At 45.7% G+C, this 22,328-nt stretch overlaps 1 protein-coding gene and 2 pseudogenes across 2 annotated transcripts; 1 reads left to right on the forward strand and 2 right to left on the reverse strand.

The window, feature by feature from the left end:
* Positions 1 to 3,230: 3,230 nt before the first annotated feature.
* LOC114214870 (cytohesin-2 pseudogene) lies at positions 3,231 to 3,887 on the forward strand (annotated as a pseudogene).
* A 4,933-nt stretch (positions 3,888 to 8,820) lies between these two features.
* On the reverse strand, positions 8,821 to 22,316 carry NACA (nascent polypeptide associated complex subunit alpha). 2 transcript variants are annotated; one of them, XM_028110941.2, is made up of 8 exons: positions 22,213 to 22,316; positions 21,270 to 21,341; positions 11,933 to 12,018; positions 11,666 to 11,743; positions 10,464 to 10,610; positions 9,909 to 10,037; positions 9,125 to 9,247; positions 8,821 to 8,939 (listed from the first exon to the last, which is right to left on the reverse strand). In XM_028110941.2, exons 2-8 carry the CDS (start codon positions 21,337 to 21,339, stop codon positions 8,925 to 8,927), a joined length of 648 nt encoding a protein of 215 aa, XP_027966742.1. In that variant the 5' UTR covers positions 21,340 to 21,341; positions 22,213 to 22,316; the 3' UTR covers positions 8,821 to 8,924. The 2 variants fall into 2 exon arrangements, with proteins under 2 accessions (XP_027966742.1, XP_087881366.1); XM_088025240.1 differs by lacking the exons at positions 21,270 to 21,341; positions 22,213 to 22,316 and adding an exon at positions 13,183 to 15,619.
* On the reverse strand, positions 15,627 to 19,196 carry LOC114214967 (nascent polypeptide-associated complex subunit alpha, muscle-specific form pseudogene; annotated as a pseudogene).
* Positions 22,317 to 22,328: the final 12 nt, after the last annotated feature.

Raw genomic sequence — 22,328 nt, forward strand, 5'->3', positions numbered from 1 at the left:
TTAAGCCCAGGATGTGAGAGAAAATTCATATATATGTTGTACAAAATATATAGATATATGAACTGCTGTATTTAGAATATAGGTTAAGAACAACTGCTTGAGGGCCTCCTGAGTGGCTCAGTCGGTTAAGCGGCTGTCTTTGGCCCAGGTCATAATCCCAGGGTCCTGAGATCGAGCCCCTCATTGGGCTCCTTGCTCAGTGGGGAACCTGCTTCTCCCTCTGCCTGCCTCTCCACCTGCTTGTGCTCTCTCTGTCAAATAAAATCTTAAAAAAAATTGTTTTGTAAGAACAATGGCTTGAGTTCAAATCCTTGAACCATCACCAGGGCAGTTACCTAATTTCTCTAAGCCTTAGTTTCCTCATTTTTTAAAAAAGTGGGCTCCACACCCAACGTGGGACTTGAACTCACAACCAAAAGTCACATGCTCTACCAACTGAGCCAGCCAGGAACCCCATTAGTTTCCTCACTTATTTTTTCTTTTTAATATAATCTCTACACCCAATGTGGGAATCCAACTCACAACCCTGAAATCAAGAGTCATAGCCTCTTCTGACTGAGCCAGCCAGGCGCCCCCTTAGTTTCCTCATTTTAAAATGGGCTTAAAAAGCAATACCTACTTTATTGGGTCATTGTGGGGATTAAATAAGATAATATACTTAGCACATTGCCTGGAATCTAGTAAACACTGGATAGATATTAGTTATTCTTATTAAATCTATTAAGTCTGCCTTCATATGATAGAGAATCTTCCACTGGAATAGTCGGGGAGGGTTATGGCCCCAGTGCTAGTCTAAGGTAATTATTTTGGCCTTCTGGGTTAAGGACCTCATAACTTACTTATTTTGCTTTTCTCCCTGTCTTTGTAGACAAGCAAAGAGAATATCAAAACTGCAATGTTTACAATAGGTGAACATTAGAGATTGCCTAACCTTCCAAATCCTCAAAGGAACTCAACAGAACCTAACTTCTATTGGAGGTATTATTATCCAATAATAATACCTAAAATTTGTAGATTATTTCAGAGTTTATATTGCCTTTTCATATCCATTATATAATTCTCACCATTCTGCCAGGTATTATCCCCAATTTACATGTTAAGAAACTGAGTCTCAGGGGGATCAAATTACATTCATACCCAATATCACATAGCTATTAAGTGGCAGAATTGGTATTTGAATCTGGTGTTACAATACCTGTAATTTAAAATATTTCAATACAGAAAGTAAAATATTATGGGTGTGTTAGGTTAAAATTATACTCTAGGTGCAGCTAGCATTTTAATTGGGAATTCATACGCCAGAGGGATTGCTAGAAGCACTTCAGTCCTCTTAACTCTAATCAACGTTAGATATTTTGCTTATTAAACCAATGAATGACAAATTAATTTATATTGGAGACATTAATGGATTGTTAATTGGAATAATGGACATTAGGGATGGGCTCTCATTGCTGAAAATAGTGGTGCTGTGGATTAGCTAAAATCAAAATGCTTTTGGGGCACCTGGGTGGCTCAGTTGTTAAGTATCTGCCTTTGGCTCAGGTCATGATCCCAGGGTCCTAGGATCAAGCCCTGCATCGGGCTCCCTGCTCAGCAGAGAGCCTGCTTCTCCCTCTCCCACTCCCCCTGCTTGTGTTCCCTCTCTCGCTGTGTCTCTCTCTCTCAAATAAATAAATTAAATAAAATAAAAATGCTTTTCATGCTTATATGAATTGGTAATAGTATACGAAATGATAAAACACAAAAGCATTTCAGTTAAAATCTATCAAGACTGGGGCGCCTGGGTGGCTCAGTCATTAAACGTCTGCCTTTGGCTCAGGTCATGATCCTGGGGTCCTGGGATCGAGCCCCGCATCGGGCTCCCTGCTCAGAGGGAAGCCTGCTTCTCCCTCTCCTACTCTCCCTGCTTGTGTTCCTGACCTCGCTCTCCCTCTCTGTCAAGTAAATAAATAAAATCTTAAAAAAAAATCTACGAAGACCTATAGCCTATGTCTTTAGGGATGGAACCTGACACTGGATATCTAAAAGTTTCAGTGTCTTGCCATTGTGGTGGAAGGTTTGTGGTTGCCTGATGCCAACACTAAGGGTAATAAAATTCTAAATTTTGTTGTATTACTGCATTTATCTTGTTTGAAGCTTCATGCCAAAGCATGGTGGAATCATAGAACACAGTGCTTAGGTTTTTAAAATTGTTTTGTTTTGGCTTGCTAGTAAATATTTAATGCTAAATGTCATCTTCGGATTTATAAAGTTATGTTCTTTTTGTTTCATCACAGCGATTCCATCTTCTCCACTATAGCTTGCTATAGTTTTTTTGTTTTTTGTAGAGAGAACTAGCAACCAATCTCACTTATAGATGCAAAACTCCCCACTGGCAGGGAGGCTGAGAGATGAAGGGAGAGATTTCAGCATCGAAGACTGGCACAGAGAAGGAGGCAGTGGCCCCTGGGGAGTTTGAGTGGGCTAGCCTGAGCCCGCGGGCCAACGTGGATCCAGGCCAGACCTACAGGATTGTCCTGGACTCCCCGTGGGCCTTCCTAGCCGCAGTGGAGGGTAGTGCCTGGGAGACCTCAAGACCTGACTCTGGAGAAGCGGACGGAGCTGGAGAACATGCAGCCGAGGAAGCCGGAGGTGCTGATGGAAATCCAGCGCCCGTGGGAGGCGCTCAGCAAAGCCATTGGCAAGGTGGAAGGTCTGGAAGCCAAAGAAGGCAGTTAAAACCTTGCAACAGAATCGAAGGATAACAATGGGCAGGAAGAGCTTCAACATGGACCCGAGAAGGGGATCTAGGTTTTGGTGGAAAAGGAGATTCTCCAGAGCATGTGGGTTTCCTGTACCAGGGCAAGGGCCTGAGCAAGAGAGCCATGGGGGTTACCTCGGGGAGAGGGAAGGGCTAAACCTGCCAAGGCTCCATGCCTTTATGGATCTGTATGAGTTCACAGACCTCAACCTAGTGCAGACCCTCATGCAATTTCTTTTTTTCTTTTTAAGATTTTATTTATTTGACAGAGACAGCGAGAGAGAGAACATAGCAGGGGGAGTGGGAAAGGCAGAAACAGGCTTCCCACAGAGCAGGGAGCCCGATGTGGGGCTCCATCCCAGGACTCTGGGATCATGACCTGAGCTGAAGGCAGACACCAAATGACTGAGCCACCCAGGCGCCCCAGGCCCTCATGCAATTTCTATGGAGCTTTCTACCTCCCTGTGAGCCCAGAAGATTGGCCAGATAGATGATGGAAACCTTTGCCCTGTGATACTGCCTGGGAACCCCAGGGTTTTCTAGTCTACAGACATATGCGAGGTGCTGTCCTTCACCTGATCATGCTGAACACCAGCCTTCACAATCCCAACATCTGGGACAAGCCAGGCCTGAAGCAGTTTGGGGCCATGAACCGAGGCATCGAGGGTGGGACCTGCCTATGGAGCTGCTCAGGAATCTCTATGACAGCATCTGGAATGAGCCCTTCAATATTCCTGAGGATGATGGGAATGGTCTGACCCATACCTTCTTCAACCTGGACCAGGAGGACTGGCTCCTTAAGCTGGAAGGAGGCCAGGTGAAAGTGTGGAATTGGCGCTGGTTTATGGCCACAGACAACTGCCTCTACCATTTGAGAACATGAGGGACAAGGAGCTGGGAGGAATCATCCCTGTGGAGAACCTGAACATCCAAGATCTCGATGAGCCTCAGAAACCAAACTGCTTTGAGCTTTGTATCTCCAGCACCATGGGGCAGCTCATCAAAGTCTCTAAAATGAAGGCAGGTGGCAGGAGATGTACCTGGTTTCGGCACCCATGCAGGCGGAAAAGAAAAGTGGATCCAGTCCATCCTGGAAGCTGTGAGCATAGACCTCTTCTGTGAGATGCTGGTGGCAAGAAGAAGCTGATTCTGTCAAGAAGGAGGGAGCAGCCCTGCCCCCTTGCTCCATTACTTATTACGGAGCTGCCCCACCCTGGACCCCTGGGCCCTGCCCCTGCAGATTCTGGTTCCCCATTTGGAAAATTCACCACCCCTATCACCTTTCTCTTGTTTGTAATCAACACACTGTTGGTAATTTTTTTTTTAACACTGTTGGTAATCTTATTAAATTATTTAACCACAAAAGAGAGAGAGAGAGACAGAAAGAAAGTTCCTTCTTGGAGGGGCAGTTCTTCTAAATAACATGTTAGCAAAGAGAATTCATCAATGTACAAAAGAATAATACTCTACAACTAAGTAAAGATTTTTTTTGGAATGCAGGGGTGGCTTAATATTAAGAAAATAAATCACTATCATTTAGTGTGATCATATTAGGACTATGATATTGTTAATAAGTGTTAAAAAAAAACTTTTGAAAAGGGGTGCCTAGGTGGCTCAGTCAGTTAAGCATCTGCTTTTCGCCTTTGGCTCAGGTCATGATCCCAGGATCCTGGGATCGAGCCCTGCATTGGGATCCCTGCTCAGCAGGAAGCCTGCTTCTCCTTCTCCTTCTTCTGCCGCTCCCCCTGCTTGTGCTCTCTCTCTCTCTGTGTCAAATAAATAAAATCTTTAATAAATAGATTTTAACATCCCTCTTTCAATAATTGATAGAATAAGGGGACTAAAGATTAGTACAGATACGAAAGACTTGAACAGCATTACCAGTCGACTTAACATTTATATAACATTTATATAACACTCCACCTAACCACACCAGAATACACTCTTTTCAGATACACACAGAACTTTTACCAAGATAGACCATATTCTGAGCCATAATACAAGTCTCAATAAATTTTTTTAAATTTTTATTTGTTTGACAGAGAGAGACAGCAAGAGAGGGAACACAAGCAGGGGTCTGGGAGAGGGAGAAGCAGGCTTCCCGTGGAGCAGGGAGCCAATGCGGGGCTCGATCCCAGGACCTTGGAATCATGACCTGAGCTGAAGGCAGATGCTTAACGACTGAGCCACCCAGGCACTCCAGTCGCAATAAATTTGTGAAGATTCTAGTCATATGAGCTATGTTCTAGGGCCACAATGGAATTAAATTAGAAACCAATAGCAGAAAGATACCTAGAAAATATCCCAGTATTTAAACTAAATAAAACAATTCTAAATACCCACAAATCAAAGAAGGGAAATTTAAAAGTATTTGAACTAAATGAAAATATCAAAATTTTTGGAATTCAGTAAGGCAGTACTTTTGGGGAAATTTGTTCTAAATCTACTAACTACTCAGCATTTAAAAGAAAGATTATTGATTTATACAGCAACATGAATGAATCTCAATTACTAACAGTGAAAGGAGCCACTTAAAAAAGTATATCTTGCATAATTACAGTTCCAATTTTTAAAAATTCTGGAAAATGCAAACTTATCTCTAGAGACAAAAATAGATTTACCTGGTGCCAAAGTTTGGGGTGGGGAAAGAGGAGAGATTACAAAGGTGCATTAAGGATGCTTTTTGGAGTGACTGATAGGTTTATTTTTGTCTTGGTGATGGTGCATGGGTGTATAAATATGTCAAAACTTATCAAATTGTATACTTTAAATATGAGCCTTTTATTGTATATCAGTTATACCTCAATAAATTATTTAAAAATTAAATTGAAAAAAGAGCCCAGAAATCTGTATAGAGATTTTGAATCTTTGAATTCTAAGCTGTACATGTGAGGATAAGTTTCCACTTAGTTTTAGTTTTCTGTAAAATTTGCCTAACATTACCTACTAAGCCTCCACTGTTGATGTGATGCCAAGATTTTATATATATAAATATAAATATAAATATATAAATATATATATATTTAAATATTTGAGCCCTGAGGCACCTGGGTGGCTCAGTGGGTTAAGCATCTGCCTTCAGCTCAGGTCATGATCCCGGGGTGCTGGGATCGAGCCCTGCGTCGGGCTCCCTGCTCAGTGGGGAGTCTGCTTCTCCCTCTCCTGCTCCCCCTGCTTGTGCTCTCTCTGAAATAAATAAAAATCTTTAAAAAAGAAAAAATAAAATAAAATATTTGAGCCCTATTATGGGACATGTATTAGGAATGCAAAAACCAATGAACTCCGTTTCTACAAGGAGTTCTCATCAGAGTATGGGCCCCAATCTTCAGGAGCCAAGCATGTATATATGTGTGTATAGCTACCAGGCAAGAATTATAAAGACTGAAGCACTCTAGAAAAACCAAATGTAAAAGCAGTAAAATCTAAATACTATATTTAAACATCTTCATACTAATTAAACATTTCTGTGGGCTGACCATTTTATCACTCCTAGTATAGATGGATAAGGGCAAAAAGTATGGCAGGGACAAGGTATGAGAATATATTAGGAAAGAACATAGGCAAAGGATTGCAAAATACAACAGCTTGTTTTAATTAGTCTTTTTTAAAAATTTTTTTTAAAGATTTTATTTATTTATTTATTTGAGAGAGAGAGAGAGCACATGAGAGGGAGAAGGGTCAGAGGGAGAAGCAGACTCCCTGCCGAGCAGGAAGCCCGATTGGGACTCGATCCTGGGACTCCAGGATCATGACCTGAGCCAAAGGCAGTCGCATAACCAACTGAGCCACCCAGGCACCCTACTTTTTTTTTTTTTAAAGTAATCTCTACACCCAATATGGGGCCTGAACTTACCACCCTGAGATCAAGAGTCATATGCTCTACTGAGCCAGCCAGGCACTCCTACCTACTTTGTTGCCTATGCTTCTGGTATTGCATAAATCACTGCCAAATCAAAGGCATGAAGCTTTCCTCCTGTTTTCTTCTTAGAGTTTTATGGTTTTAGGTCTTGCATTTAGGTATTTGATCCATTTGTAGTTAATTTCTCTTCCTTCGGAGAATTATTTTCCATGTGGATATCCAGTTTCCCCAGCACCATTTGTTGCAAAGACCAGGTTTCTTTTTTATACAACCAAATGGACAGCTATGTCATTCATGAGCTGTTAACAGGTAAAACATTTGACCATTCTGCGACAAAGTTAGTTGTACATTCCTTTTTTTTTTTTAAAGAATTTATATTTGTCAGAATGAGTGAGAGCAAGAGAGCACGCACAAGTAGGCGGAGCAGCAGGCAGAGAAGCAGGTCCTCTGCTGAGCAAGGAGCCCGACGTGGGACTTGATCCCAGGACCCCAGGATCACGACCTGAACTGATGGCAGATACCTAACCAACTGAGCCACCAGGTGTCCCAGCCTCGAGACTTTTGTTCAGCAAATGAGTGGTTCTATGCTGGTAAAATGGAAGGTCACCATCCTCAGCCAGATGTCAATTTGTGGTTCTCCAGGATAGTCTACCACTTCTTACCAACACAGCCCACCAGAATGAAAAGATCCTACTCAGGGGCGCCTGGATGGCTCAGTTGGTTAAGCCACTGCCTTCGGCTCAGGTCATGATCCTGGAGTCCCGGGACCGAGTCCCGCATCGGGCTCCCTGCCCCACAGGGAGCCTGCTTCTCCCTCTGACCCTCCTACCTCTCATGCTCTCATTCTTTCTCTCTCAAATAAATAAAATCTTAAACAAACAAACAAAAAAAGACCCTACTCAGAGAGTGGCTGTTTTTGGGTCATTTAACCTCTTTGGTCCTCAACTTTTACTCACCTCTGTTAAAATAGTATCTACTCTCATAGGGATCAAGAAAACTGAATTCAAGGGGCACCTGGCTGGCTCAGAGGACTGCAGGACTCTTGACCTTGGGGTTGTGAGTTCGAGCCCCATGTTGGGTAAAGAGATTTATGTACATAAACAAACCTAAAAAAATTGAATTCAGGGGTGCCTGGGTGGCTCAGTCATTAAGCGTCTGCCTTTGGCTCAGGTCATGATCCCAGGGTGCTGGGATTGAGCTCCGCATCGGGCTCCCTGCTCAGCAGCAAGCCTGCTTCTCCCTCTCCCTCTCCCCCCGCTTGTGTTCCCTCTCTCCACTGTCTCTGTCAAATAAAGAAAATCTTTCAAAAAAATACTGAATTCAGGAATAGAAATGTCTAAACTTTAGTCCCTAAAGCCTTCTACCATATGTCTGATTTATTCCCATCCTAACATTCCTTCTAGGTGTATTATCACTTACTTGTTTTAGGACTCTTGCCACTACATTTACTTTTAGCCTCCCCATTTCCCAATTTTAGTCCTCTGCTTTCCACCCCCAAACCATTTTCTAACAACCCAAACTCAGAAGTTTTACTCTTCTCCTAGGACTTCTATGGAGTTGTGTGTTTTTCGTACACGGGCTAATCATTATCAGTTTGCCTGGTTTTCACTTATTGTCCTAACATAATTATGGCTACCCTAATCATAATTTATTTTGTACATTAAAATGTCTGTATAGTGACTGTATGTCTTGAGAGCAGAGTGTTTGTACTGTATACAGTCAAAAACTCCCTTCACGAGGTACCTTTGCATTTTATTACAAAGTGGAGTCTTTTCATCCATTATGCATCCATTATGCACCCTCTCCAACCCTGCACCAAGCTCCTACATATCAACATGTAAACAATATGAACTGCTTCTCAGAGGCCAGATAAGGTCCAATATATATACTCAAAGATTGTAGGCCAGAAAAGAGGCTGATGATTGTTAAATATAGAAGAAATGATTTGCTAACAGTTAACATCTGGGAAAGAAAATGGAAAGGAGAAACTTTACATGTTAAGTTCTATTCTCTGAAGACAAGAAAGTCCTAACAGACAGACTAGTAGAGTATCTTTAAGAGATGAAAAGACTTGAGATTTTAAGTGAGGAATCTGTGGCATTAAACCTTTTCAACTGAAGCTGAGGCCTTAAGAGTAATTATGTGTTTTCATTTCTAGAGCCTTCATGTTTTTTTTGTGGGGGGGGGGGTGGAAAGAGACCAAGCACCCACTGAGTTCATCCAACAAGAAGCCATAACTTTATTAATGATAGAAACAGTACAAATTTCAAACCAAGCTGCAGTTATTCTTTTGAAACACCAAAAAAAGTCCTCGTTTTCAGATGGTTACATTGTTAATTCCTGTAAGAAAAGAGATTAGAAGCAGTTATAGGCAAATTGAGAATTCAGGACACTAAAATATGAGGTAACTCAGAATAGGCTTTGGAATGAAGCTTCCTAACTGGCTGATATTAAGTACAGAAAATAAAGTCACCCATAACTGGTCAGGGCAGAAGAAGTAAAGGAATAAAGGTTTGGACACTTACCATAATAGCATTTACAATATCATTACTGTTGTTCTTCAGGGCTCGGACTGCCTTTGCTCTTGACACATTTGCTTGTGACATGACCAATTCTATGTCCTTAACCTCTACACCGGTTTCATCAACCTAAGAGAAGGAAAAAAAGCACAATAACCTAAAGGCCAAGAACAGCTCCAGTAGTTCTTTGGAGTCACGGGTCTCTTTAATCTGTTTCTTTCTTTCTTTCTTTTTTTTTTTTTTTAAGATTTTATTTGACAGAGATACAGCGAGAGAGGGAACACAAGCAGGGAGAGTGGGAGAGGGAGAAGCAGGCTTCCTGCTGAGCAGGGAGCCCGATGTGGAGCTCGATCCCAGGACCCTGGAATCATGACCCGAGCTGAAAGCAGACACCTAATGACTGAGCCACCCAGGCGCCCCTGAATCTAGTTCTTAATATAACTCAGACACTATTTAAGTCAAATGATTTTGAGAACCTAAAGCAATATAGAATGCACCCATCAATACAAAATACTACTGGGCGTATGGGTGGCTCAGTTCATTAAGCGTCTGCCTTCAGCTCAGGTCATGATCCCGGGATCTGGGAATTGAGCCCCGAGTCGTGCAACTCCGCTCCTCAGGGAGCCTGCTTCTCCCTCTACCTCTTTCTCTCATGGATAAATAATTTTATATTATAATTAATACATATTATATATATAATAATAATATAAATAAATAAAAATCTTAAAAGAAAACCCCACACAAAATACATCTGGAGAGGATTAAAAGTATAAAAGATTTCCCTATATACCTCTTCTTCTTCACTCTCCTCTTGTACAGTTGGAGTCTGTGTGTTTTCTTGAATGTTTGAGACAGCTTCACCTTGAACTTTGAATTTCTCAGCAGCTGCTAGCTGTGCTTGCTGAGATAAATCCTCGATCTATAGGGCAAAAAATACAGATTTATATGAACAGATCGGTCTGTAGTAAATGAAATAAGTAATTTGTATCTTTTCCAAACTCTCACTCTAAAGCCACTTCAGGTTAACTTACTGTATAGCTTTAATTGTCTGCCCTCACTAAGAGTACATATTACTGTACAAAGAGAACTAGTTTAGGTCTAAAGCAGTGGTTCTCAACTGGGAGGTGATTTTGTCATCCAGGGACATCTATCAAATGCCTAGAGATTTTTTTGATTATCACAACTGGGTAGGATGCTGCTAAACATCTGTAACACTCAGGAAAGCCCCTCCACAACATGGAATTATGTGACCTCAAATTCCACACCAAAGAATTATCCAACTCCATCAATAGTGCTGAGGTTGAGAAACCCTGGTCTAGAGTGCATCCAAGAAAATGTTCTTTACCTTGGCTTCCCCAAAAACTATGTAGGTATCTGAAGCTGGGCTCTTGTAGACATCTGGTTTTGTGATGACAAAGAGGATGTTCTTAGATTTCCGGATAGTGACTCTTGTAACCCCTGTAACCTGTCGAAGACCCAGTTTGGACATAGCCTAAGAAATAGAAAAGAACATCAGGTTTTCAACTTCTCTAGAAGCAGCTTCAGAGGGCAACCTGAGTGGTTCAGCTGGCTGAATGTCCAACTCTTGATTTTGGCTCAGGTCGTTATCTCAGGGTTGTGAGATTGAGACTGAGCCCCACATCAGACTCTGCACTTAGCAGGGAGTCTGCTTCTTCCTCTACCCCTCCCCCTGCAGGCATTCTCTCTCTCACTCAAATAAATACATAACATCTTAAAAAAAGAAATAGCTTTAGGAAGTAAAGAACATAGTAATAACTATATCCAAAGCAAAGCCTTAACTGAGGGTTGCTGGTGGGGGGGGTAGGGGAATGGGTTAACTGGGTGATGGACATTAAGGAGGGCATATGATGTAATGAGCACTGGGTATTATAGAAGACTGATGAATTGGGGCGCCTGGTTGGGCGTCTGCCTTCGGCTCAGGTCGTGATCCCAGGATGGGATCGAGCCCTGCATCAGGCTCCCTGCTCAGCAGGGAGTCTGCTTCTCCCTCTCCCTCTTACCCTCTTCCCTGCCTGTGCTCTTTCTCTCTCAAAGAGATAAAATCTTAAAAAAAGACTGAATTACTGACCTCTACCTCTGAAACCAATAATACATTATATGTTAATTAATTGAATTTAAATAAAAAAGTAACAAAACAAAACAAAGCCTTTTCCTAGGCTAACTTTATTATTATTATTTTTCAAGATTTTATTTATTTATTTGACAGAGACACAGCGAGAGAGGGAACACAAGCAGGGGGAGTGGGAGAGGGGGAAGCAGGCTTCCCGCTGAGCAGGGAGCCTGATGTGGGGCTCGATCCCAGGACCCTGGGATCATGACCTGAGCCGAAGGCAGATGCTCAACAACTGAGCCACCCAGGTGCCCCCTAGGCTAACTTTAGATAATACAGAATTGGTTTCCAGGACTCCTGTTTTTTTTGCTATAGTAATTTCTATCACTTTAAATATGATTCTACCACTACAGTTCCCCCTCTCTAAAGCTGCTTCATCAGAACCTTTAATCCTTTTTTAGAACTTAAAATCTTACCTTCCGTGCCTTCTTTTCACTCCGGCTCTGTTTTGCTTTACTGACTGGTTCTTCATCGATTTCAGCAGCTGCTGCCAGCTAAGGAGATAAAACAGCTATGAGTAAACTGGAATATAAGGCCTAGATACCATAATCCCCATAAGGTTTTCCCTTTATGAAGGTTCACATTTCCAAGTACTGAAGTCAGCTTCTCTGATCAACCCTTGTTCTTCAATGCTTCCTTGACTCAAGTACTCTGACCAGCAAGTAAGAGAACAGAACACCCACCTGGGCCTGTTGTGTGGTTGCCTGTGTGGAATCCTGTTCCTCAAGCTCTGGTACTGATTCATCACTGTCAGATTCTGTTCCAGACCCTGAGATGACAAATAACTTTGAAATTTTACAGATTATAGGGAGGAGGCACCTCACCATAGCCTGCCTGGCTTATGTTAGACCTCACAAAGTTAAATGCAAACCAACTGACTTCTATGAAGCCAGCTTGACAGCCTCCTTAGCCATAAACTAGTGTGTACACATCCATTAAAGACCCAGCCCCAGAAATAAAGAGGTAATTACTAGTTACAGCCAAGCAATTTATAAACAGTAACTGCTTCCTTTCTCTCAAGGTCTTCACTTGGCACAGGCCAACACCAATGACCTACGTTAACTCCAAATTCTACCTGATAGACCACCCATCCCTAAAAGGTTATGGCAGACAAGGGATCTCCAGATACATTTAAGTGAAAAAACAGTAAGATCACATTGTGGAGGAAGACCAGGGAGGACACTACCCTCATGCTTTATACTGAGTTGGGGAAGGCCAGAAGCAGTTGTGTACACACATTTAGCCTTGTTTTCAAACCACTTACCCTAGCAATTTGGTTTCATCAACATGGCCTGAAGATTCTCAATGATTGCCAATCTATAGTTCTAACAGTCATCTCTGTTAGAGCCTGTCCTGTGACCTCTCCCATTTCTTCCAAATATAATTCACATATTTTAAGTTTACCTCAACCAAAAGGCCAAGCATCAATAAAGACTACTAAGAGAAAAAATCATACACCTGTACCATTCTCAGGCTAGGAAAAAAAGTCTTGAAAAGGGAGTCCCTTGGGCACTGGTCATTACTAAATCTAAGACGTGAAAACAAATTCAAATAGTTCCATATTTCCCAAAATTTTAGCAAATCCCAGGCCCAGGGACAAGGTTAGTTATGTGGTAGAAATTAGAGCAAATTAAAAGGTCTAATAGGTCTTGGTTTTCAATGTCAGATCACTCAGGTAAAAAAGATGGCAGATCCAGGGTTAGCTTGAACCATATTATACAAGATGATACAGAACAGACTATCTGAGGTGATGAAAACCAAGATTGTTTCACATTCCTAGAACTTTTGCATTTAAAATTATCATTCTATGTTCTATGTCCAAACACAAGCAGATATACTGGAGAAAGCGGCGCATCCTAGGGTTAGTATTGGTGGGTAGCCCCAGGAGGGGTGTGGGCGACACACCATGCACACAGCAAACCAAGGCAAATACCCTTGTTGTTCTTCAGAACAGGCTGCTTGGCAGAGGGGGTTGGGGCAGGGATCCCAGCAGGTTTGGGGGTGGGCATGTTGACGAGGACCGACTGGAAAGGCACTCCCCCCGAGATTGGTTCCGGGGGAATCAGAGGCGGCAGCTCATCCTCATCAGCAGGGGCTGAGGGCTTACAGGGTGATTCCAGCACCAGCCCAGGTGAGGACGGCAGAAACTGCTGTTTAGGAAGCAGAGGGGGAACTGGGGAGGGAGTGAGAGGCAGAGAGACTGATGGGGTGGGTGCTGGAGGGATAGATGCTGATCCAGCTTTAGGAAGGACCTTCTCAGAGTAAACTGTTGCTAGAGGAGTAGATGTCACAGACTCAAGAGGAAGAGTCAAAGGGCTCTTTGGGGAATGAAAAGAATCTTTGCTTTTTAATGGAGAAACAGAGAGGGCTTTGGGAGTCTTTGAAGAGCCTTTCTGAGCAGAGACTGTCAGCGGGGCTGGACCCATTGTAGAAAGGGGTCCTTTAGTACCATTCTTAGCTGAAGGATCTGGGCACAGAGGAGGTGAAGTAGCAGAACTCTTCTTGGCCAGCGGACCTTTCTCAGAGGGAGCTGTGACAACTGGTGCACTTTCTGGGGCTGGGGCAACAAGTCCCGCTTTGAGAGCTGTGGAGCCTTTCTTTACTGGTAGGCCTTTAGAAGCCTGAGGGGCAATGGACCCCAAGGGACATGTGACTGCAACTGGAGAAGTAGGGGCCTCTTTGGGGGAGGGAGGAATCTCAGATGAAGGAGTGGGGACACCTCTGGATGGGGTAGCTGGGGCTCTCTTGGGGGATGGAGTTGCCGAGGCTCCTTTGGAGGATGGGGTTCCTCCTGGGGTTCTTTTGGAGGATGGAGTTGCTGAGGTCCCTTTGGGGGCTGGGGTTGACAGAGACTCTTTGGGAGAGGAAGGAGTCACAGCTGGGGGAGTGGAGGCCCCCTTGGGGGATGGGGTTGCTGGGGCCCCTTTAGGGGCTAGAGTTGCTGGAGACTCTTTGTGGGAGGAAGGAGTCACAGCTGAGGGAGTAAGGGACCCTTTGATAGATGGGGCAGCTGGGGATTTTTTTGAGGAAGGAGTCACTGCTAGGGGAGTGAGGGCCCCTTTGGGAGGCTGGGTAGCTGGGGACTCTCTGGGGGAGGGAGGAGCCACAGCTGGGGCAGTGGAGGCCCCTTTGGGAGGTGGGGTAGCTGGGGACTCTTTGGGGGAGGGAGGAGCCACAGCTGGGGGAGTGGAAATCTCTTTAGGGGATGGGGTTGCTTGGCCCCCTTTGGGGGATGGAGTTGCTGGAGCTCTTTTGGGGGTTGGAGTTGCTTGGGACTTTTTGGGGGAGGGAGGAGCCACAGCTGGGGCAGTGGAGGCCTCCTTGGGCAGTGGGGTACCTGGGGCTCTTTTGGGGGCTGGAGTTGGTTGGGACTCTTTGGGAGAGGGAGGAGCCATAGCTTGGCTTGTGGAGGCTCCTTTGGGAGGTTGGGTAGCTGGGGACTCTTTGGGAGAGGAAGGAGTCATAGCTGGGGGAGTGGAGGTCTCTTTAAGGGATGGGGTTGCTGAGCCCCCTTTGGGAGATGGAGTAGCTGGGGCTCTTTTGGGAGATTGGGTAGCTGGGGCCTCTTTGGGGGAGGAAGGAGTCATAGCTGGGGGAGTGGAGGTCTCTTTAAGGGATGGGGTTGCTGGGCCCCCTTTGGGAGATGGAGTAGCTGGGGCTCTTTTGGGAGACTGGGTAGCTGGGGCCTCTTTGGGGGAGGAAGGAGTCATAGCTGGAGGAGTGGAGGTCTCTTTAGGGGATGGGGTTGCTGGGCCCCCTTTGGGAGAGGGAGTAGCTGGGGCTCTTTTGGGGGCTGGAGTTGCTTGGGACTCTTTGGGAGAGGAAGGAGCCATAGCTTGCGGGGTGGAGGCTCCTTTGGGAGGATGGGTAGCTGGGGACTCTTTGGGGGAGGAAGGAGTCATAGCCGGGGGAGTGGAGGTCTCTTTAGGGGATGGGGTTGCTGGGCCCTCTTTGGGGGAGGGAGGATCCACAGCTGGGGCAGTGGGGGACCCTTTGGGAGATGGAGTAGCTAGGGCTCTTTTGGGAGATTGGGTAGCTAGGGACTCTTTGGGGGAGGAAGGAGTCGTAGCTGGAGGAGTGGAGGTCTCTTTAGGGGATGGGATTGCTGGGCCCCCTTTGGGAGATTGGGTAGCTGGGGCCTCTTTGGGGGAGGAAGGAGTCATAGCTGGGGGAGTGGAGGTCTCTTTAGGGGATGGGGTTGCTGGGCCCCCTTTGGGAGAGGGAGTAGCTGGGGCTCTTTTGGGGGCTGGAGCTGCTTGAGACTCTTTGGGAGAGGGAGGGGGCACAGCTTGGGAGGTGGGGGCCCCACTGCAAGGTTGGGTAGCTGGGGCCTCTTTGGGGGAGGAAGGAGTCATAGCCAGGGGAGTGGAGGTCTCTTTAGGGGATGAGGTTGCTGGGCCCCCTTTGGGGGAGGGAGGAGCCACAGCTGGGGCAGTGGGGGCCCCTCTGAGAGATGGAGTAGTTGGGGCTCTTTTGGGAGGCTGGGTAGCTGGGGACTCTTTGGGGGAGGGGGGAGGCACAGCTTGGGTGGTGGGGGCCCCTCTGGGAGGTTGGGTAGCTGGGGACTTTTTGGGGGAGGAAGGAGTCATAGCTGGGGGAGTAGAGGTCTCTTTAGGGGATGGGGTTGCTTGGCCCCCTTTGGGGGAGGGAGGAGCCACAGCTGGGGCAGTGGGGGTCCCTTTGGGAGATGGAGTAGCTGGGGCTCTTCTGGGGGCTGGAGCTGCTTGTGACTTTTTGGGGGATGAGATTGCTGGGGCTCCTTTGGTGGAGGAAGGAACCACAGCTGGAGTGAAGGGAGTGAAGGCCTCTTTGGGCGATGGGGTATCTGGGGTCTCTTTGGGGGATGGAGTGGGGGAATGCTTCTTGGCCAGTGACCCTTTAGGGACTTGAAAAGAAAGACTGGCCTCTGGAAGAAAGGAAGCTTCAACTGGAGAAATAGGGGATGAGTGATTTCCAACAGGAATATCAGGGACAGCAGGAACACTTTTTGAAAGAGGAGAAAGAGTTAAAGTCGCAGAAGAAGCTGAACCCCTCTTGGTTGGACGTCTTTTAGTTTGAGGAGACACACTAGTCCCTAAAGGAGATGGAGAGTCAGCTAAGTAAGCTCCTTCAGAAGATGCATTAACAGAAGCACCAGAGTCCTTGGTTGGATGCCCTTCAGGAGAGGAAGTCACAGGTGCCAATGCAGAGGTATGAGAAGTACTGTGAGCTTTCTTTGCACCTTGAGGAGGAAGAGAGGGAAAGAGCTCAGCCTTGGGAATATCAGGGGCTGGTGCCATGGCAACTGGAAAAGCAGAAACATTCTGGGGGGATAAAGTCACAGTTGGAGCTACAGGGCAACTTTCAGAGGCTGGAGGAACCAAGGGTAAAATAGTAAGAGTGGAACTACCCTTCTTATCTGGGTGGCTTTTATGAGCTAAAGAGACATCTCCTAGAAAAGGGTTGGCTGTAGTGGCAGAAGTGGAGGTACCTTTGGTAATTGTAGGAGCCACTCCTGCAGTAGCAGCATGTTCCAGAGGAAATGTAGCTATGTTTGGGGTAGGGAGAGAACTTTTGAGAAGCAGACTAGTAGGGTATGGACTTGCACAAGGATCTGTCTTGCTTATAGAGGTTGGGGAGTTAACACCCAGAGGAGAGGGAGCAGTACTGGCTGGCGTAACTACGGGGGGAGGCTCTACAAGGCTTTTCTTTGCTAAAGTGGCTTCAGGAGAAAGAGCTATCTCCAGAGATGATGATATACTTTGGGGAGAGGGGGGATTTTTAGGGGTTGCCAGGGCCAATGGTATTAGAGTAGAGTCTTTCTTGGTAGGGAGTCCTGCCTGTGCTGGTGATACAGGGGCTCCAGTAGGAGAGGGAGGTTCAGTTTGGGTATCTTTTTGTGTCGGTAACTTTACCAATGCTGATGCAGGGAGACTTTTGGGGTTCTCAGAGGCTGGCAGAGAAGGAGGGACTGGTATTCCCAGAGGGGTTACCTGAGGAGTAGAAAGTACTTTGGGAGCCACAGGAGCTATAACCAAGGCAGTATGGGAAGCTGAGTCCTTACTACTTACGGGGCCAGATGAAACTGGAGATGACATACAAGTAGCTACCTCAAAGGTAGTAGGTGCCGCAGAAACTGTAGAGGGGTTAGTCATAACAAATGGGATGGTTCCAAAAGAACAAACAGAAGCTTCTTTCAAGCTTGGACTCCCTGGAGGAGAAGGAATTTGGGCCACCAAAGGCTGATGATGAGTGGCATTAGGAGAGCCTTTCAGAATGAGAGAGGCTGTAGGAGATAACGGAGAAGAGGTAGCTACATTTGATGAGCCAGAAGGGCTGAAGGAAGCTATGCCAGTGATGGCAGAGGGGTCTTTCTCAACAGAAAGAGCCAGAGGGGCAGCTGAAGCCCCCACTGGAAAAGCAGCCACAGCAGCAGGAGCCACCTCATTTCTGGAAGGAAGGGGAGGAATCTGAGAAGGGTAAGAGGCCCCTACGGGAGAATGATCTGCAGAAACGGCATCTACTTTAGGATTTGACAGAACATTAGGGCCTGTTTGACCTAAGGGAGAACCAAGAGAACTCTGATGTAAAGGTGCAAGATGAGAGCCTAGAGAAGTGAGGAAAACTGGAGGGACGCTGGGAGCCACAGATACAGACTGGGTGGAAAGAGATAACGCAGCAGGTGAACTAAGGGGTCCCTTTAGGCTGAGGCCTTCAGGGTTTTGTGAGGAAATAGGGATGTCTTTGAACAGGGGGGGAATGATGGCTGGGGGAGTGATGGGTGGCATTTGAGGACATGAGGCTACTCCACACTGAACAGAGGCCAAGGGAGTTCCAAGATGGGAAGGAACAGCACTGACTATACCTGGAGGGATGGGGGTGCCTTTTGAATTAGGGCCTACTTGCACGGGAGCTTGGATAGGAGAGGTCTTTGGTTCTGAGGAAACAATGGGAGCAGACAGAGATGTCACTGACCCTGACTCAGTCACAGCAATCAAAGGAGGTGAACTAAGAGGGTTAAGTGGATAAGCAGAGCTCTTCTGAACTGAGTGGGGAGCCAAAGCCACCAGAGCCAAGGGAGCTGAAGAGGAATGGGTACCTTTCACAGCTGGAGTTATCATGGGAGAGGCCAGAGCTAAGGCAGCTGGGGAGATGGGAGGCCCTATCAGGTTTGGTAGGAAAGTTGGGGTATCATTGGGGGAAGGGGAAACTCCCAAAGGCAGGGCTGTTCCAGAGGATGACTGGGGAAAAGGAGCTTCAAAAGGGGTTGAGACAACACTAGAGGGAGAAAGGAATGGGGAAGGCTGGTTAGGGGTTGCCAGAGGGCATTGTTGGGGGGCCAGGGAGCAAGGAGGGGGAAGGGTAGATTCAGGCTGCCCTAAGGCAGCAGTGACACTCAAGGCTGAAGACACAGGAAGCATAGCTGGAGGAGGAAAGCAAAAAAGGGGATAAAGAAGGAAAGGGAAGGAAAAAAACAAAGGTGAGTTATGAAGCCCAATTTGGTACAACATGCCTCACAGGAAACAAGGAAATTTTTAATCCGAGAATGAAAGTCACCACACAGGATTAGACAAAGGTGACAGGCAACAGCAACCTTCCCCAAACATACTTCGGTGGTCGAGTAAGAATACATCCCTCTCCCAATCTCCCCCATTTCCCAAGTTCTACCCCTCCAAAAGCAAAACTATTTTAAGGTGGAGATAACAGTCTAAGCAGCCTATTAGTCTCTAAATGGGGAGCACAAGCCTAGTAGAGGGTTGGGAACAGCATGCTTTCTACGCTTTCCCAGATGTGCCCTCCCTTCCCTCCTTGAATGAACCCAAAGGCTTTCTTACAGGCCACAGAATACCAGTAGAATAGCTGTTCTACTGTCAAGGATCACGAACTAACTGAAACAGATACTGAAAACTGGAACAAGGAAGGCAGTGAGTGGTGATAATTATGGGGAGTCGGAACTGAATGAAAAAAAAGAAAAACACCCCCCCCCCAAAACAAACCAAGTCTTTATATGCTCAGGCTTTCACTAGGTCAAGAAAAATCTGACTCTTAGATTAGGAAGGTGGTGTCGACATACAATTTTATGTCAAGTATTAAATACTAAGTCACTTTGCCTCCCTATGCCTCAGTTTACCTACTCACCCAAAACAAGCAAAAAACCAACCACAAATGGGTTGTTACTTCATAATGTCTATACACCTTCCTAGGTATTGTTAACTCTTCAGACATCAACTTAAGATGAATCAGACTGCCAGGGAGAGAGCTTAGTCACAAGGGTAGGGGTTGTATTATGAAACTGTAGCCCAACTTGTTAAACCAGACTGTGGTTCTATTTTGGAAGTAGGGAATTGGAGTGGAGAATACACTGGCTCTCCACCCCTTAATCTGGATAAGTATGTCATTCTGCCAAAATAGACCAATGCTCAGCACTAGAGTAAAGCTCAGTAAAAGGTTTTCTGAATGATATAAATCACAATTTATTCAACCAGTAATTCTAAAATTGTTACAGTATGCTACTACAGAAAGGACAGGTGGCTCAACCAGTTTTTCCTGGAGAGTTGGTAGGTCAAATCTTATGACTACAGTGCAAATGCCTCCAAACATATAAATCAGAATTTGAAATTTAGAATGTTTTCCTCTGACTGGACTTCAAGAGGGGATAAGGCCCAATTTACTTGCTTTAGACACAATAACCAGTTCCTTGGGCTAGTTTTTGCATTCGTTATAATAATTACTTAGTTACAGTTATAGAAAAAATTCAGAGTTTTACCACTGGCACTCCCTTAGTATTACTAAACCTACTGTGCAAGCTCAAACTATTCGGAAATAAGCTTAACAGCACTCCAGGATGACTTCAGAAGGAAATGGCATGAAGCTTGAAACCAGATTATTCTAAATTCATCTTTATTTCAGTCTCCACATTTGTAAAATCAAATTGTTCAATAAGGTTTTGGTTAGCACTGGATCTTTAGAGACCAGTCCTTTATTTTTCCTTCCATTAAGTCCCTTGTACTTCAAGGATTTCATATAGCTTGTTCACTAGCTTAGAGGCCCCCTCCTTTTTCTTTTCTAGCAGCTGTATTAATCCCTTCAGCTGCTAAAATCAGACAGGTGGGGAGAGAGAACCTCAATGCTTTCAACTATAAACAACTCTACTTTAATTCCAGAAGGGAAAAAGAATTGCCCTTAAGTGACAGGTGGAGTTAAAAAAATAATTTATAATAAGAAAAAGTGATGATGGAAGTTACAGCCTGAAGATTCCCTTCATTTATTTCAGCACAACTGGTGCAACAAGAAGAACATCATTAAATATTTTTTCACTACCCCCTCTAAGTTTTCTAGAGAAGTATTTTAACCAAAATTCAAAACTTGCCTTTACACTATATTTATATCCATCAATTTCAAAGCTGAAGAACAGTCAAAGGAAAGCTCTATTTCAATCTTGGGTTCCAGGCAAGCTGTTGATGCAGGCACTATTCCAGCACACTAGAACATCTTAGCACCAACTCATAAAATAAGTTAACCAACCTAGGAGGGCCCTGGGGCCCAGTAGGACACATTTACCACCAGCACACATCTCATCCAGACATGTGATGAAGGCGCAATGCCAAGCTCTGCCATCTAAAACCTTGATGCAACTTGCTGGCTGGAACTTCACAAAAGCTCAGGTCTCCTTGGCCTGCAAGTGTGTCATCCAGTTCCAATAGGTAAGAATCACCAAGCCCCTTCCCTGCTCAGTTTTTGTGTGTCGTGAGGGCTCCACAGAATGCCCTGTGAGGCAGTTGCCATAGCCTACAAAGCAAGCCTGGGAGTTTTTTATGCTCCTGGATCTAAATATACTGTTTATATTCCATCCTCTAATGAAGTCCCTTCAGGACGGCAGTTAATATCATGGATTCTCCTCCCTGGTAAAGCTACAGCCATCTTTATAATGAGTTAACTCTGAAAAACCGGAGTGTATTCCCTTTGCCATTTTAACCCACCAAATGGTCTTAGGGTCAGTCTTACAATTTTATGAACAGTAAGGGGGCTAGGGGAACCTACCTGTCTCAGCCTGGGGCTGTGGCAACTCCTGCTCTGTAGCAGGGACGGTTTCTGTGGCTTCACCAGGCATTTCTGAAGGGAATAAAAAGGAGGCCTGAATTGACTAGGATCCGTTCTGCTGCCCAACCCAGAGTCAAATATTCTTAAAAACTCTGCTGTTAAGAAAAAAAAAACCGTGAGGGTGTTTCGGGACAATCCTCCCCAAAGCAGCTGGGAATAGGTAAGAAATAAGACGTGACCCTCAGATCTCTGATCAAGCGAATCACCTTCTACCTCTCTTTACTCCGCAGAGAACAGACTTCTAGTGCCCAGGGGTTCCTTTCACTCTACACTCCAAATCCCACAACGGCAACAATCACCACTGCGTTCTCAACCCGAGGGAGAGGATTCCGGTCTGGCTCCCGACCACCGGCGAATTCAAACGCTACCTTGCACCACCTCCCCACCACCTCCTCTCCTACACTCAACGCCGCCTGCGCTGGGACCACCAGGTCTCCCGTTTGCCGACTTTCGGGAACCAGGAGAGGGTAGACGGTGCCTTAAGTCCCAACACTCGCTTGTCACAATTAAGAACGGCGTGTTTGTGTGTGTGGGGGGGAGCTGTTCCAAGGCTGTGACCCTCTTAACCTCTTTGGATTCTCGTGAAGCCGTTCCCAACAGGCGACGCACTCCGCTTCCGCCCCCACGCACCGCAACAGCTCTATCTGCCCAGCCCTGGCCTCCAGGCCCCGCACGCGGCCTTTCTGCCCTGCTTTTGCCAGGACATCCACCGCAGACCCCATTTTGTCGGGAGGCCCCAAGGCCACACTTCCCAGGGCCGAGTGGGAACCCGGTAGCCCCATAAAGCCTCCAACTTCCCTTAGCTCTCAGTCTCTGGGGCGGCTTAGTCCGCAAGGAAGGCGGATGGCTGCGGATAGAGACTAGCGGCAAAGATAACACTTACTGTGAGGGGAACGCGGAACCAAGATGGCGGCAGAAAGAGAGCGAGCGAGAGCGTGACCCACGCCTGTTGCAGAAGGAAGCCTGGCGGAGTGGGCGGGAGCAGGATCCGATTCCGGG

Source organism: Eumetopias jubatus, unplaced genomic scaffold, assembly GCF_037043125.1.
Source record: "Eumetopias jubatus isolate StellerSeaLion01/CBP00866 unplaced genomic scaffold, mEumJub1_p1.0 scaffold_8, whole genome shotgun sequence".
Taxonomy (NCBI): Eukaryota; Metazoa; Chordata; class Mammalia; order Carnivora; family Otariidae; genus Eumetopias; species Eumetopias jubatus.

Excerpts from the sequence above, each read along its gene's own strand:
- NACA (XM_088025240.1), bottom strand. The coding sequence starts at position 15,604 with ATGACTCCTTCCTCCCCCAAAGAGGCCCCAGCTACCCAACCTTGCAGT. Across the intron at positions 10,611-11,665 it reads GTGAAAAGAAGGCACGGAAG|GCTATGTCCAAACTGGGTCT; the intron begins GTAAGATTTTAA and ends TCTATTTCTTAG. Across the intron at positions 10,038-10,463 it reads TAGTTTTTGGGGAAGCCAAG|ATCGAGGATTTATCTCAGCA; the intron begins GTAAAGAACATT and ends TTTGCCCTATAG.